The sequence below is a fragment of the Leptopilina boulardi genome, unplaced genomic scaffold (assembly GCF_019393585.1).
Source record: "Leptopilina boulardi isolate dan_hultmark-lab unplaced genomic scaffold, ZJU_Lbou_2.1 LbouV2_310, whole genome shotgun sequence".
Classification (NCBI taxonomy): Eukaryota; Metazoa; Arthropoda; class Insecta; order Hymenoptera; family Figitidae; genus Leptopilina; species Leptopilina boulardi.
The window spans coordinates 4,234,895-4,253,493 of NW_026137875.1; the positions used below are offsets into that span (position 1 = coordinate 4,234,895).

An 18,599-nucleotide genomic window follows, 5' to 3' on the forward strand; every position below is an offset into this window, starting at 1 on the left:
TTTAAAATAACGTCAATGAAGTTCAAAACGTTTATGATCTTTAAATTTAGAAGAAAAAAAAATTTTTTTCGTTATAATTATTATTACGTTTCTCTATCAAAAATTGAAAAAAAAATTTATAGGCAAATTTTATTTTCCTGTTGAAAAATTAACTTTTTTTCCAATCGTTGATCATAAAAATGTTGTGAACATCACCGACGTAAAAAATATAAAAATTAGTTTTCTTATTTAACTTTTGTATCTTTATATTTAAAAAAAAAAGATAACTAATTTTTTCTCTGAATTTTTATATTTTAAAATTTGTTTTAATTATTTAAATTTTTAAAAAATTAATTAATTAATTTAATATTTAGTGTAAACAACCTGAAGGGCAGCAAGAAGTATGAAAAAGGATAAACAAAAAATGTCCGGATTTTCCAAAATAGTTTTTCTTAATATATCCGGCACGATATTTTCTTCAGAAATGGCACCAAAAAAATCTCAATCCATTCACGAAATGATTCCTTTAACATTAAATTCAGGTGAGTTATTTTTTATTTTTAACCCCGCATAGAATTCTGTATAAAAATTTTCACGTAATAATTTTTCTCAACGATATTTTTCTAGAATAATAACTGACTTTTTTTTTCTATTTCCCCCAAGGAATTTGTCAGCATAATCTTTTTTATTCCAATAGAATTGTTTCATAACTCTACAAATATTTAATTAGAGAAACTTTGCTGAATTAAATTGACAGGAAATTGAAATCAATAACAAAAAATACAAAAAAATATAAAGATATTTATTAAATCGTTACTTGAGTTAAATAAGTAGGAAAAAAAATGTTTATTAATTTTTTTGCGGGGTGCGTTTTTCTAGTTTTTTTTTTTTTTCATAACGAAATTTGTCAGTGACTCGAAGAGACGCATCAAAAGCACACCCGCAACTTCGCGTTCTCATGTTTATCGCATCACGAATATTGCCGCAAGAAATGTTTCTGTTTGCGTAATATATATCTACGTTTTTGCAATACTGTGGTGTACCATCAACATTCAACTAAACTGGTCCTCTTCATCTTTATTATTCACACAATTTTAATTAAGACTATTCTCTTATTCAAATAACATGAAAAATTCATCATAAACTCTATCAAAATGTTTGAAAACCACAATAATTTCAAAAGTAATTTCTATTTTTAGGTATTTTATTTTTTTTTTTAAATTATATATCCAAATCAATGGAATTTTACTGATGAAATATTAGTGGAAACTTTCAGTGAATTGTTATAAAGAATATCAAATTTTCAACATTCTAAATTTTGTTATAATTACGTCGATGAAATTCACGTTTATGATTTAGAAGAAACAATATTTTTTCCTTATAATTTTTGTCGAAAAAAATTATTTTGGTAACGTTTCTCGATTAATAATTTCAAAAAAAAAAAATTGTAGACAAAAAATTTTATTTTTCCGTCGAAAAATATTTTTTTTCTCAACAATTGATTATAAATTTTTGTGAGCTTCACCGACGTTTAGAATAATTATATTTCGAATAGAATCAAGAAGAACAAATTTCGTTTGGGTTAAAATAGAATTTTTTTTTAAATACTTTGAAATTAAAACTCTTCTTCTTTACATTCGAATTACGATAAAAGTAGAAAGGATTGAGGTACACTTTTTCTAAAAAATATTTTCTAATTTTTCTTTTTCTAATAAAGTTCAAATTAAAATTATTTTTTTTCTAATAAAATTCAATTTCTAAAATTTTATTTTCTAATAAATTTGAATTTCTACAAATGAATTTAAATTTCTAAAGAAATTCAATTGTTTTTTTTTATCCAAATCAAAATCATTTAAAAAATTTTTAAATGACAAATAATAAAATGTGAATTCAAATCAAAATTAGTTTGAGGAACTAATAAAAAGTCAAAAAAGAAATTTTGATGGATTTTTATATAATTTTCATTAGAAAAGGCTTTTTTTTAAAAAAAAGGATTAGAAAATATTCTTTTGAAAAAGGTGACCACCTGTAGGAACATAATTTTTGGATTTTTCAAATGGAGGACAAGATTTTTTTCTTCTAGCTCAAAAAAAATTCTATATTGAAAGAAAAAAAAAATAATAATAATAATCAACAATGACAAATAATAAAATGTGAAAAACGGTTTTTAATGTCAATGACCGTAAATTTGAAATGGTGGTAATGGTAGCCTTCCACCTTCTATCAGTGTGTCGTAAGAAAACGGGATTATGAGGCTTGTAACACGAGACTGTTGTTAGTCACGGCACGGTAATATTATTACGTGTATTTACTGATTGTGTATTCATAAGTTTCGCGACACATAATTCTCGCACTCGTCTCAATGGACAGATGACTTTCGCCCGGATGTGAACAGACAGTGATGTTGCCACTCTTCTCTTATATTATAAATACCTCTTGATCAAATTTATCAATTTCTTTCTAATAGTCCTTTCCCTTTTTTCATTTTCATTTATTATTTAAACGAACCAAATTTTAACAAATATAATGTACCAATTGAATCGATATTTTTGTATTTCCAAATTTTTATTTAATTCAAATTTTCATTTAATGTATACGTTTATCTATTTATTTAGCTGAATTTTTAAACGACAGAATCTTTATACAACTAAAATTCCAACATTCTTGTGTGTAAGGAAATTTTAGCAAAAGTTTCAAAAGTCAAATTTTTTATTAAATATCGAATCATTTTTTATTAATAAAATTTGTATGTAACCGAATTTTTACTTCACAAAATTTCTACATAGCTAAAATTATTTTCTAATTAAATTTAATATTTTCATTTAATTTAATTTTTATTTAGCAAATTTTTGTTTGTTTAACAATCATTCGCATTCAATCAAATTTCTGCTTAGTTGAATTTTTAATTGGAATTAGTTTACATTTTATTGATTCTCCATTTGTTTGAATTTACAATGAAAATTCTACTAAATAAAAATTTAGTTTAATTTTATAAAAATTTTGTTAAATAAAAGTTTAATAATTAAAATTCTGTTAAGTGGAAAATCTGTTAAATGTAAATTCCTTTGCATATAAATTTTCAAAATTTCGAGTAACTATAGAAAATCTAAATAAACTAAAAAAAACTATTTATATGAAAATCGGACTAAACAAATTTTTGTTAAATAAAAATTCGCTGAATTAAAAATTCTAAAAAAATAAAATTCAGTTAAATTTTTGCTTAATATGGAAGTTAAAAAATTTTTTAACTAAAAAAATGTTTTTTTATAATTTTTTGATCAATAAACATATAGGAAGAAATATCTTTAAGACAAAAATTCATAGAATTTTTTATGCAAAAAAATATTTCTTTAAAAATTGTTTATCATAAACTTGAACTTCAGCATCGTGTGGACGTCCTTCTGAAGAGTTCCTTCAGTTGGGCGCGGGCCTCAAACCAACTAAATAAATTAAGGAAAAGTGCATAATTATGTATAAAAATGTACATAAAAGTCCGTAATTTTTATTAAAAGTCCACAAATATGGCATCGTTTTTGCAATATTATAAATATATATATAATAATAGTATAAAAATAATAATAAAAAATTTTTAATGTCATTGTTTCAAAATGTTGCCTAAAAGGTTATAAAAAATTTGTTCAAGAAAATAGAGACGCATGATTAAACCCCAAATTTGTTTTTTCGAATTTTTATTTTCTCGAAAATCGTTTTATCTAAAAGGAATTGACTATAATTTTTTTAATTCAAATCTTCAGATTATATATAATAAAAATACTTTCTAATTATTATTTGACATAATTTTTTAACTTCAAAAGAACATTTTTTTATAATTTTCAATTTACCAAATAATCATTTCTCATAATTATTATTGTAGCGAATTAGTATTTTTCATCATTTTTCCAAAATTTTTCCAAAAACCTGTTCATACTATTTTTAATTTGACATAATTACCATTTTTTATAATTTTTTTTTTCTTTGAATTACCATTTTTTATAATAAATATTTTTTCGAACAATTATTTGTTCTAAAATGTAATTTGCCAAATTTTTACTTTTTCTATTTTTAAAAGTTATTATTTCTTTTTACCCAATTTTTTATTTAAAAGAATTCTAATTTAATCGAATTTTAATTTAGCATAATTCTCATTAAACTGAATTTTTAAATGTCAAAATTTCTTATTCACCGAAACTACATTTGTTCGTATTTTTATTTGCACAAATTCTTATTTGATATAATTCTGAAGACGACGAATCTTTATTTGTCCGAAATTCCAAATTACCGAACAAACAATCAACAGAAAGATTTCGGCGCAATTTTCAAAAATTGACCAATCACGATATTCTTGATAATTTCTAATTGGTCAATTTTTGATTGTTTATTCGAACATTTAAAAATTCTTTCAATTAAAAATTCGGTGAATTGAAATTTGTCATTTAAAAATTTAATTGAATTGAAAATTCTAGTATTAAAAAATTCGAAGCAATTAAAATTCTATTAAATGAGAATTCTGTTAAATTAAAATTTGGTTAAATTAGAATTCTTTTAATTAAAAAATTGTGTAATGAAATTCTGTAAATTAAAAATTCTACAAAATAAAAATTTGCTTAAAAAAAAATTCTGTCAAAAATGATAATTTGGAAAATGAAAATTCTTTCAAAAAATAATTATATCTAACGGATTTTGTTGAAAATTTTAAATATGGGATAATCATGCGCACCATAAAAAATTTTGCTAAATGAAAATTCAATAATTTTTAATTATGACATAACAAAAATTCCAATAAATCTAATGTTGATATTCACGAGTCCCGTTCCACAATAGATGAAAATTCTAATACCTTATAAAATTCGGCAATATAGAAAATCAGTATCATAAAATTCGATATACTAAAAATTCAAATAAATACATTTTATTGAATATTTATGCGTCTCCTTTTTCCACAAATATAGTCGAATTAAATTTGCTCACATAAAATGTTTAATTTAATAAAATTTCTAACGGTATATAGTAAAAGTGTGATAAAACTGCATATATATATAGTATAGAGATTCAAGAGAGTGTGGACAGGACATCAACGTATATTATAAGATAAAACCGGCTGTTGCGTGAATGGGTAATTGTTTATAATTGGCGTGCGATGAGGTTAAGTTGCTATACCGCGAAGAAGGCGGTTTCTAGGTTGGACACCTCTTGGTTTCTGTTTGAAGAGAAAAAAATACGGCCTGTATAGCAGTCGAGCCATGACAGAATAGAGAGCACATATGTATAACCATCAGCATTAAGCTGGAGCCTTGTTGCATTCTATATACATTTTTACGTATAGCTGCGATCAATGACGGGATGAGTATGCAGAAAACATGTGGAAAAAAAACAGGAAAAAAAAATTTCTATCAATACACACGAACATGGCAATGGAAATAAAAGGTAAAAAGTTAGAAACACATATTGAAATGATCGTATTGTATATATATATATATATTTAAACTCGTAGCCACGCTATTAATATGCCTTTTCCATAACGCATTTAATGTCATATTTAAATATTTCTCTAAATCTTGAAAATTTATTATGTCACATTTCCTGATGATTTAATTAACGTTTAGCGCAACTCAATTTTTATAGTTTTCAAAGTATATTTCAATGCGGGAAACATGCTTGATGTATTATATAAATTCAATGCATTATAAAATTTTGATCTATACATTCGAAAGTTTTTTTTTCTTTTTTTTTTTTAGATATTAAAACGTAAGCTTTTATATCGAATATATTTTGTAATTGTAACGCGACAAGAATTGTGACCTTTTAAAAGTATATATATAAAATATGATTAAATAAAAAGTTTGTGATGGTTCTTTATAAATAGACAGGTTTTAAAATCAACACACTTTCATTTTCGAAGATTATAACTTTCCCATTTCGTTAATTCAATAATATTTTTTAAAAAATTATTTTTAAAATTACTTCATTTAAATTATTATTATTATTATTATTAATTTTTATTTCATGAAAAATTTCAATTTAAACATTCAAAAAATTTAAGTTATTGAATTGGCTTGAAGCTTTTGTAAATTGTTGCCCTATTACACTCAGAAAAAAAAATGACACAATCATATTTTTTCTTCAATCTCTAAATATTGATTAAAATAAACCAAACTTTTGTTTTTCAAAATTTGATAAATTCATTTAAAAAATTTATTTTTCAAATATAATTTCTATGCATATAATTCGATATATTATGGATAAAAAATCATGTTTAAAAATGGATTTATCAGGTTTTTAAAAATTGCTCCATTAAATTCAATAATTATATTTATTTCAGGTCTCGGATTATACGAATTTTTCGACTTTTTCTAACTTTTTTTTCGAAAATGCGACTTTTTTCGACTTACTTAAATAAGATGCGACTTTTTCGTTTTTTTTTTTTTACAAAATTTTTAAACAATATACGTCTTTTTTAGTATACAATGCAGATCTTCTTTATTTCAATTATTTAACAAGCTTTTAACTTTTAACTAAAATTTTTCTCTATAAATTAATTATTTTTAATAACTTTAATAAAATTCTTTACAAATTAAATTATTTAAAATTATTTTTCAATCAAAAGTTTTATGAAATTCGACAATTGTTTACGCAATTTAAAAAATTATCAAAAATTTCAATTTAAAATTTTTTTAAATTTTCCATCTAAAACTTTTTGAAATTTAATAATTTCAATATTATAATTCTTTCGAAATTTAATTATTTTTAATGGTTTTTATAATATTCTTCAAAAATTCAATTATCTAAAAGTATGTTTTAATTAAAACATTTTTAAATTCAATTTTTGTCTGTAATTTCTAATAAATTCTTCATCACCAAAAATATCAATTAAAAAATACTTGAAATTTAATAATTAATTTCAAAAATCTAAATTATAAATCTTTAAAAATTCAATTATTTAAAAAAGTTTTAAATAAAAACTCTAAAATTGAATTGTTGTCAGAATTTTTTTTTTTTTAGAAATTGGCCCTACTCAATTAAAATTTTAAAAAAAATTGAATTCTTCGATTCTGAAATATTGGAAATAAATTTTCTTGATAATATTCCTATAGAATTATTCTTATTAAGGAATTAATAAAATGGATTTAATATTTAATAACATGAATTATTTAAAGTAAAATATTTATTAACTAATTAAATTTAATTAAAATAAAAAAAATCGACTTTTTTTTAATGTAAATCGACTAAAACGATTTTTTTACGCCTTAAAGTCGATCCAAAGCCTTTTATTTGAATCAAACAAATTTTGTTTTTTAATAACCAAAAAATTGTGTTCATAGAAAAAAAATGATATTTTTGGTTCAATTTTTTGTTTTAAGAAAATTCAACCCCTTTTTTCAAAATTAAATATTATTTTTCCCTTTTTGTTCCAATTATATGTTATTTATTTTTTTCTTATCTTCATTAAAAAACTAAAAAAATTTTCCTATAAAACATGGCTTAAAAAAAATTGTAACAAAAATCGGTTTTCGAGAAATTATAAAGAAAAACGGAAATAAAAAAACAAGAAAAAAAATTTCCAACTTGATTGAAACTAAAAAATAATATTTAATTTGTAAAGAAAAATTTACCCTTAAAAAATACATGAAAACTATTTTAAAATTCACAATATAAAAGTTAAAATCCATATAGTAATTTTTAATTTTCAACTGCGTTACGTTTGAGTTTATACGTTTAAGTCTATACTCGTAAAAATTAATTATCCTTGAATTATTTTTTTGTTATTCATTATTATATTTATTTTTTGTATTTATTTTTAAATTTATTTTTTATTAAATTTATATACAGTTAGAGAAATATTAATATATTTGAAAAATTGTATATATGCCGTGTCCAGTGTTGTTATCATAAATCTCTTTCATGAGGCAACAGACAGAAGGTACTGGCCATGAGAGAGTAACATCTTTGCACAATGTGAACACAAGCACCTACGCCATGCATTATATATATACAACATAAATATATTCATGTCTGATAATCAGACTGATAGATGAGAAAATGTTTTGTTCCATACTAATACAAGCATTAATTTTATTATTAGTATTATATAGAAGCAGAATCTCGGAAATGCAAATCTCATCATCAGTTTCATGAGTAGAGGGAATAATGTGACTTATTCTAAATAAACACGTCAAGAAAAATAAATTTTTATATATATATATATATTCCAAAGGGAAAAAATTTAATTTAATTTTTAATTAATTTTAACTTTTTTTGTAACTTTTTTTATAGATCTGAAATTTAAATCATTTTCTACAAGACACAAATTATTCGATGGCAAACGAAAAGAAAAAAAAAACGTTTGGCCTACAACTCAAATAAAATTAACTGAGAATTTATATGTTAACGACGACGTAATTCTCGTGTTACATTTAACCGCGAAAAAAAAAATTAGAAAAAAAACAGTGACGAGTTTAGAAAATGCAAAACGATGAATCGTAAACTCAAGTTTATTTAATTGCCTGTTAATTATAAAGTCTTATTGAAAAAGTGTGAACAAGTTATTAAAAAAATTTCTAAATTTTTTTCTAATTAATTGTTATCATTCCACTCGTAATTTTTCCACTTAGAAAATTATTTTTGATTTTGTCGTAATAATTTCTATTTTTTTGCTTAAAAAAAGAAAAATCTGAATATTATTATTAATATTATTTTATTTACTAAAGAAACATTGTCGATTTAATTAAATTAAATTTTGAAATACTAAAACGTAGAATTTTCCAATGAACAAAACAATAATAATTCATTAATTACTTTTTTCTTGACTCATTAAATTTCTATAATAATTACAAAATTATCAATAATTTACGAACGATAAATTAATCCTCGTGTATTTTGTGCGCTTATATATATATATATATATATTTCCTGAACGCAAAATATATTATCAATTTCTAGACCGAGTAGTTATAATTTTGCTGAATTAAACCAACGAAATTCCCAGGTGATTCCGAGAGCTTCTCGCGCGCGCGCTATATCCAAACTTGTTATAATGAACAACTTTTCATTGAGAAGAGAAAACTTTTGTATAAAGAACAAAGACATAAATTTCTGTTTCGGCAAACGTTTCAATTAAAACTTTCAATTCCCATAAGTCTTCGTATATAAAAGATAATAAAAATGATAAACATTTTCAAAAGCATCACTGTAAATAATAATTCATTATTTATTATACATCTTATTACACTATAGATTTTGTGTAATAATTTTTAATTTTCAATTTTCATTTATTAATTATATAACTTAATATTGGGAATATTGAATATAATTAGAATAATCAAAACTACTACAATGATAATTATTATTAATTATTGTTTGATTAATTAATACATAATTAATAAAAATATATATTATAAATAAGGTACCAATAATATTAATATTACAATAAATATAATTAAAATTTACCTTAGTTTGTTTTTAAAAATTTTCATTTGATAGTTTCATCAGAATTTTTTTTTTTAGTCAAAAAATTTGTTTTGAATTATTATTTGACAGAATTATCATTTAATCGAACATTCATTTGACAAACTTGCAATTGATTAAATTTTCAGTTATCAGAATTTTCATCTGCTCAAATTTTTATTTAAACAGAATAACCAATTTAGATCAATTTTCACAATTTTTTAATTTTATTTATTTTATATTTTTATTTTAAAGAATTTTATAGATATAATTATTTTTTTCACCTAACAAAATTTTTAGGTACCGGATGTTTATAAAACAGATTTTTTATTTTATAAAATTTCTCTTTACCGAATTTTTATTTGACAGAATTTTTAAAATTATTTTGTGGCGCATGATTATTCTCAAATTTTAGTTTATCATAATTTTTGTTTTTATCGAATTTCAAACTGTATAATAAAAATTTGTACGAATATCAATCTTGCGAATTTCATTTGAACATAATTTATTTTACCTCGAATAAATATTTAACCGAATTTATTTTTATACGATTTTCTAATGATCATAAACATAAATTAGAATAATTTTTATTTTTCAAAATCGAAACTATCATTTTAATTTATTAGAATATATTTATATTATAATTTCAATTAAATCGAATTATTTATAATTATAATTTCATAGAATTCTAAAGTGTCATAAATTTAAAACAGCGAAATATTATTTTTTAGAAATTTTTTTTTTCTTAAATTTTATTTATCACAATTTTAATTAGATCGAATTATTTTTTATGTATATCTTTTTATTTTACCGACTTGCAATATGTTCGAATTTTTATTTCATTGTATATAAATTTCATAGATTTTTTATTCCATTAGAATATTGTTTTTCTTACGGATTTCATTTTCATCGAATTTTTATGCAACATAACCATCACATGATTTTCCTCGGACAAAATAAACTAAATTCTTATTCTAATTTTTATTTGATATAATTCTTAAAAATTTCAATAAGAATTTAACAAGAAAATTGTGATTGATTAATTTTTAAAATCGCGACAAAATCTTTTTGTAGATTTTTTTTGTCGAGAATTTGCAGTTTCGGACAAATGTGAATTCGGTGTTTTAATAATCCTGTCAAATAAAAATTCGGACTGTTCTAAAAATTTAGTCAGAATTTTTATTTTATGGAATTTCATTTGTCATAATTATTTTTAAGTCGAATTTTTATTTGTTCGAAATTGCAAATTTCCGAACAAACAATCGACAGAAAGATTTCGGCGCAATTTTTAAAATCAACTAATCACAATTTTGTGGATAATTTTTTTTTTTTTTGATTGATTGATTTTAAAAATCGGACCGAAATCTTTCTGTCGATTGTTTGTTCGGACATTTGCAATTTCGGACAAATAAAAATTCTGTCAATTAGAAATTTTGTTAAATTATTTTTCGGTTAAATAAAAATTCTGTAGTATGAAATTAAATTATATGAAATAATAATTAGAACAAATGAAAATTCATCTGAATGAAAATTCTATGCAATGAAATTCTATCCAATAAAAATTCATTAAAATGCCTATTATGTTAAATGAAAATTCGAGCAAATAAAAATTCGGACAAATAAAAATTGGAATAAATAAAAATTCTGTGAAGTGAATTTTCGGTTATATAAAAATTCTGTAATATAGAAAATCGTTTTGATGAAAATTCTGCAAAATGCATATTCGAACAAATAAAAATTCGTCTCAAAAATAATTATGACAAATGAAATTCCATAAAATGAAAATTCTAATTAATGATTTTTAGAACATAATTATGCGTCTCTAAAATTTCAAGTCTCTTATTCATGTGTCTCATTAATGAAACTCTTCTTTTTCTCAAAAGTCAACTATTAATTTTACTTTCGTTTCTGTTTTTTAGCCAATATTACCGGTATGAGGAATAGAAGCATCCCCCGCAACTTTTGGTAGCAAAATATTTTCTGAAAGCACTGATTTTTCGAATAAATTAGAAAATCAGTGCCCAAAAAATGAAGAGAGGGACCAACAGAGAGAAAGAGAGAGGCGAATGAAGAAAGAGGGCAAGAGAATGGTCAGAACAACATCAGGGAATAAGGTGAAGCATATATTGGCAAGACAGAGAGATTGTGTAGTGGGATTGGTAAAGCTATCTGGATACCAAGTCGAAACTTTCAGTGACAGTAACCAAGAAGACATCATGACGCGATCATCTCCACCTTCAATTAGGTGCTGCTCTCTTGGTCTAGTCATTGCACTGTTCCTCGTCTTCGTTGCACGTGAGTGTTCGATTTTTTTTTTGTATTCAGTTTAACAAAAAAAAAAAAAAAAAAAAAATTTAATTTATCTCATCAAAACGCGATTGAATTTTTTTGGTGAAAATCTGGATCATTGTGTTTAAAAATGGTTGTTTAATAATCATAATAATTAGTGAAGGAAAAAAAATGGGGTGAAAAAAAAACATCGACGCCCATCGATTCTATGGATAATACATATATATATTTGTCATCAGCTTCTGAGTATAACAAAAATATCTATTTCCCTATTTTAATTTAAGAGAAAAAAAATTTTTTCTTTATTGACGAATTTTTTTTTTCCTTTAAAGCAATTTTTTTAAATTAAACATATTTTTTTAAATCAAACCTATTTTTTTAATTAAAACACATTTTTTTAATAAACAATATTTTTTTTAATTAAAACACATTTTTTTAATAAACAATATTTTTTTAATTAAAATACATTTTTCAATTGATACACATTGTTTGAAAGAGGTTTTTATTTAAAAGCGAATTTTTTTTTTTTAGAAAAAAAAACATTTTCAACAAAAAAAAAGTTTACCAATTTTTTTAATTAAAATACATTTTATAAGTTAAACATATTGTTTGAAAAATGTGTTTATCTAAAAATAACATTTTTGGGAAAGAACAGTTTTTCGTAAAAAGAAAGTCTCAATTGTAATTCAAAAAAATTAAAATCTCTTCTTTAAAAAAAAAAAATCATTTTTTTTTTAGAGAACAGAATTTTTGAAAAAACTTTCCTTTTAAATGAAGTTGAAGTTCACAACGTTTATGATCAACAATTTTTAAGGAAATATTATTTGAATGAAAAATTCTATGAATTTTCGTCTCAAAGATATCTTTTACAATGATAAAACAATTAAATTAAAAAAAATATTATTAAACAATATTAAAATAAATTAAAAAACATTATTTAGAAACGAAATTTTATAATTTTTTCATTTTTAAAAAATAATTTGTTTTTCTAATCGTCGATCATAAACGTTGTTGACTTCAGCATCGTAAGAGGTGTTTATCTAAAAAACAACTTTTTTAGAAATAAACATTTTTAAAAGTATATTTACTATTTAGTGTAGAAAATACTATTTAAAGAAATAAGATAAAAACTAAAATAAATAAAATTAATAAATATTTTTATATACCTATATATATATATATATATATGAAAAATATGGGAGATAAATTTTGCATTTTCTGGTTTCAGTTAAATGATCATGGGAATGTTTTTGATTAAATTTGAACAAAATTGAATTTGAATTTTTGAAGATTAATTATCATTATTTGCATTTGTTTAATAATGACTAATTCCCAATGAGACAATAACAATTTCAATTAGAAGGAAATTTGATTATTGGGAGTTAAATTCGACAGTGTGATTAAATTTAACTAGCAATTATTTCAATGTAGAGTAATTGTTCACGGTGAAATTATAAAAAAAAAAAAAAAAAATATAATTAGAAATTAGTAAATTACACTGTATAGAAATTTTATTTGTGTTAATCTATTTTTATTGAAAGAAAAAAAAACCAGTTTTATAAAATAATTGTATTTTTAAAAATTAATTATAATTACTCAATAATTTTCATTATTTTATTCTCGTCATATTTTGAAATAAACTAATTTTACCAAAAAAATGTAACATTAAATCGATAAAGATTAATAAATATTTTTCTAAAATATTCGATAGGGTATTGTCCGTATATATAAATAAATAAATAAAATAATATGATAATATATCTTCAAAAAAGAATCGAATCCATATTTTAGGATAAAATAAACATTTTCTCACGTATATTTATCAACTGAAAGTAACTTATGTAATTGCATATATATTTTCTGAATAATTAACATAGTTGATTAGGCAACTGAAAAAGAAATTCTCGTGCAATTATGATTAATAGTGTTATTATATGTAAATATAAATAAATAAATAATTAACTAAAGAATCGCACAAAGTTAATTTACGATGTTAAATGAATCTCTTTATAAAGTTTGAACTTTAGACTATTACATATGCCAATAACTTTTACCACAAGATCCGGTTTTACAGAAAATTTTATTCAAGAGGTTTTTTTTTTTCTTCTTCTTTCTTCCATTAAAAAGAAATATTTTCCATTATTATCACGGTAAAATATTGTTATGTTATTTTAACGGTCAATCAGAATTTTAATGTTTTTTTTTTTCAATCTCGATATATAAACGAGTTTAAAATTTTTTTTTCTTGCTCCCATTATTTATCCCGGACATACATATATAATACACAATTTTTTTTTATGGGTGAGAGAAAAAAAAAATAATTGATGATTTTAGAAGTAGGATTGGTAATATACTCTTAAATAAAAGTAATAAAAACGGACCAGGAGCCGTACAATTCCATGCACATATATACATACACGTTCATAAATGCATTCATTCACCTCGAGTAATGCTCGAGCTTCTTAACTGAGCGTTAAATCAGCGGCAAGATTCGCATTCAACCTTTACGGTCCGCTCGATACTCCTGGTAATGTGCAATTTTATCCGCATTCGTGTTGACGTTAGCAGCCACATTTCGATACTGATTTTAAATTCACGCCTTTATTTTGACATTTATTTTTTTTCTCTCTCCTTTTCTCGTTGTATTTTTGAAATTATAAAATAAAACTTCTGCCGAGGAAAAAAAAAAGTGGAAATTTAAGTGATGGAAAAATTAACCAATATTTTAAAATATAAATGTAAGGGAAATTAGTAAAAAAAAAAAGAAAGAAAAATTAGAAACGACTGGAAAAATTTTTTTTCCTTTTGTTTTTATTTTTAAGATCAAATTTTATTTTTGACTGGATCAACAAAACTTTTTGGTTTTTTTTTATATGATATTTTACTATTAATACAAAATTTAAAAATATGATTTCTTTCAATTTTTTCTGTAACAATAAAATATTCTTTAATTTATTATCCAAATTTTTTTTGGTATAACGAAAAAAAAATTTGATTTTTATATATATATATTAAATATTTTTTTATAAATAATTATGTCCGTATTAAATAAAAAATTTTTTATATATTAAAGATGTTAAACTCGAGTTGATCCAACAAAAATTTTCAGTTGTTTCATTTATAAAATTTTGTTACCTCACTTAAATTTGAAAATATTCAATTTCTTAGTAAAAAAAAATTTTTTTTTGACTTATTAACCAAATTTTTTTTGATGTAACAAAAATTGGATCAACAAAAATTTTTGTTTGTCTCATTTATAATATTTTGTTACCTCAACTAAAATTTGATAAAAGGATTTCTTTAAATTGTATCTGTATCAACAAAATTTGTTTTGACTTTGTAATCAAATTATTTCTTGTTCCAACGAAAAAAGTTTGGATTCACAAATATCTATAAAATATTTTGTTATAAATAATTATCTCCGTGTTAAATAAAAAAGATTTTTTTAAAATATTAACTCAGGGAAAATTTTATTAATTTGATTAAAAAAAATTTTTTTTTAAATTTATTTATTTATTTTTAGTCAATTTCAATTAAATTATAAATAATTTCACTTATATGAATAATAAATTTATATCAATATAAAAAAAAAATAAAAAACTTTTTTTAAAATATTAAAGATGTTAAACTCGGATTGGTCCAACAAAAATTTTTTGTTGTCTCATATTTGAAATTTTGTTACATCAACTAAAATTTTAAAATTTCTTTTTATCTGTAGCTACAAAATTTTTTTTTTTTTTGCTTATTAACCAAATTTTTCTTACAATAACAAAAAAATTTGGTTTCACAAATTTCTAGATCAAATATTTAGTTATAAATAATTATCTCTGCGTCAAATTGATGAACTTTATTAAAAAATATTAAAAATTTTAAACTCTGGGAAAATTTTACTAATTTGATCCAAAAAAAAATTTTATATTAAATAAATTATTTCCATTTTTCGACTAAAAAAATAAAACCTCAATTATCCAATTTTTGACTTATTATCCAAATTTTTCTTGGTCCAACAAAAAAAATTTGGTTTCACAAATATCTATCAATTATTTTATTATAAACATTTATCTCTAAGTATAGAAAACTTTTTAAAAAATATTAAACATCTTAAATTTAGGAAAAATTTCACTAATTCAATAAAAAAAAAATTCATTTATTTATTTATTTTAAAAAAATTATTTTTATATAATTTTTTCGACTAGAAAAATGTAACCTCAATTAACAAATTTTAATTGAATTTATAAATCGTTTCACTTATATATGAACAATAATGAGATTTATATCAATATGACTGAAAGAAAGAGAAAAAAAAAACATCAACACGTCCAGAATAAAAAAATTGTTTAACCCATGAAAAGTGAATGTCAAAAGCAAAGTGCAGTGTAAACACATGGTTATAAATTATATAAACTCGGCAACAAATTTCACTGCGTGTATACCTATATATATCTGTGGAGAGAGAAAAAAAAAAGTTGGTTGACGACTCTTTATCACTTTCAGGGGAGTGTGAAAGTGAACGAATGCGGGAAAATCGAAATTTTTCTATATATCTTCTTAATACTAAAACCAATTCCAACACACAGCCTCTCTCAATGTCAATATTGCCGGTCTGTTTCTCTGCACGATGAAATTTACTTTCGCGTAGAATATTTTAATTTTTTTTTCTCGTTCGCGCGTTACGGTGAATGATCAATTAAATTTCAATGGGTTCAAAAAAAAAAAAAAAAAAATATTCATTAACGCCGTGATTATGTTATAATTTTTCCGATCAAAAGGAAAAAAAAAGAATAAATAAAATAATAATAATAACAATTGAACCGAAAAATTCTTTGATGAACTCGATTGCATGGTCCATTGACAATGGCCGAGATATAATTTCTCCTCTCTTGAAGACTTTATTCGTCACTCTTGGACGATCCAAGCATATACCTATAGCGATCAAGAAGGAAGTAAGAGCGTGAAGGCGAATGATCATTAGGAATGAAAACACGATTCTTAAATAGTTTACAAGTACGCGGATTCCGTGCTGATTACTTGTTTTAATTAACCTCTATGTACACGCGAAAAAAAAGTGGATTAACGTTCGTAGTATACCTATATTTTTTGATTCAATTAATAACAAATTAATATTTAAATTTATCTCCCGTCACTTACAATTTAATATATGCGGCAAATTATTATTTTTATGAATTAATTTCTCATAATTAATGAACAATTAATTATAAAAAAAAATAATAATTTATAGCTCGTTAAATGTAATCAAATTACTATTTCTGGAAAATTATAAACCATTTGATAACAAAAATTAATAATTAAATAATAAAATTTTAATAAAATAATAATAATTAAACAAAAATAATGGAAATAAAAAAAATAATTTTTAGGGGTTCCGGATAATAATAATCACCCTGTATAATAATAATAATAATAATTAATTATTAAGTTTTATTTTTAATTTCAATTGTTTATTTGTTTAATATTTAATATTTATTTATTTTGTTATGTATAATTCTTTTTTTAAAATTTTTATCAAATATTTGATACGTGAATTTTAATTAATAAGAGTTTTAAAAATTTTATATATCTGACAATCTGACATGTGTATAAATTTCACAATCGTTGATTTCATATTAATTATTTAATATTTGTCATTTAGTTGTGAAATAATTTTTTTTTCTGCACCCCAAATAATGATTTCAAATACGCGCTCACAATTTCAATAAATTTAGTTCAACTTTTATCCTCGATTGAAATTAATTTAAAAATGAAGCCTTTTTCACGTTTTTATATGGATTCAATTGATGAAACTTTATTTTTAATATAATTATTATTTATTTCGATATATGAAAAAAATAATATCCAATTTCCATTGTATATCTTGTATATATTTATAAGTTTTACAAAGATTTTTATTTTTAAAATAGATTTCTATTTAGCCCAATTTTTATTTAAGAGAATTATAATTTATTCAGTTCTTATATTTAGTCTAATTTTCATTTAATATCATTTATATTAAAAAATTCAGGCTCTTATGATTTTTATGGGAATATTCTTAGTCCCTTGAGAAGAGGAATTAACTTTCCAAATTTTTAATCAGTAAAATTTTAGTAATGAATTATGTAATTGGAATTAGCAATTGGAGAATTTAAAAATTAAATTGTTTAAATTAATCAAAAAGTACAAAAAAAGTTTCTTTCAATTTCAATCCTGTTTCTAAAACCGTTTCCAGTAATTTCTATATATATTCTATCAAAATTTTGATAGAAAAACAATCCAAATTAATACACTATTTATCCGAAGATTGACCCTTTTTATCCCAATGATTTCAATAAAAATTTCTATCAAATTCAATCAAAAATTAATCCTTAAAAATTGTTTTCATTCCTGGGGGTCAATTACGTAACTTTTTCCGGATCCCACATTCGAAATTTCGTATTTCACATTCCGTATTTCGGATCCAACTTTCAAAATTCCCTATTCGGAATTCCACTTTTCCAATTCCGGATTCCATATTTGGTATTCCGGATACCACTCTCAAAATTCCAGATTCCACATTCCGGGTGCCACTTTCAAAATTACGTACTTCACATTCCGTATTCCGGATCCAACTTTCAAAATTCCATATTCGCTATTGCACATTCCGTATTTCACTTTCAAAATTCCATATTCCGGATTTCACATTCCAGATCTCATATTTCACATTCCGTATTCCGGATTTGATATTTTGGATTGCACTTTAAAAATGCCAGATTGGAAAAGTGAATGAATGTGAAAAGTGGGATCCGGAATGTGAAATCCGGAATACCGAATGTGAAAAGTGAAATCCTGAATACGGAATGTGAAATATGAGATCTGGAATGTGTAATCCGGAATGTGTAATCTCAGGGTGTCTAACG

At 22.4% G+C, this 18,599-nt stretch overlaps 1 protein-coding gene across 3 annotated transcripts in view; it reads left to right on the top strand.

Annotated features, from left to right (window-relative positions):
* The first annotated feature begins 4,914 nt into the window (after window positions 1-4,914).
* Window positions 4,915-18,599, top strand: part of LOC127283622 (protein Skeletor, isoforms B/C) — a 71,889-nt gene continuing 58,204 nt past the window's right edge. Inside the window, exons 1-2 of one of the 3 annotated variants that reach the window (XM_051308611.1) lie at window positions 4,915-5,403; window positions 11,340-11,715. In XM_051308611.1, the coding sequence (XP_051164568.1) occupies window positions 11,487-11,715 (229 nt within the window). In that variant the 5' untranslated portion in view covers window positions 4,915-5,403; window positions 11,340-11,486. The remainder of the gene's footprint in view (window positions 5,404-11,339; window positions 11,716-18,599) is intronic. The other 2 variants (XM_051308609.1, XM_051308610.1) reach the window with 2 other exon arrangements.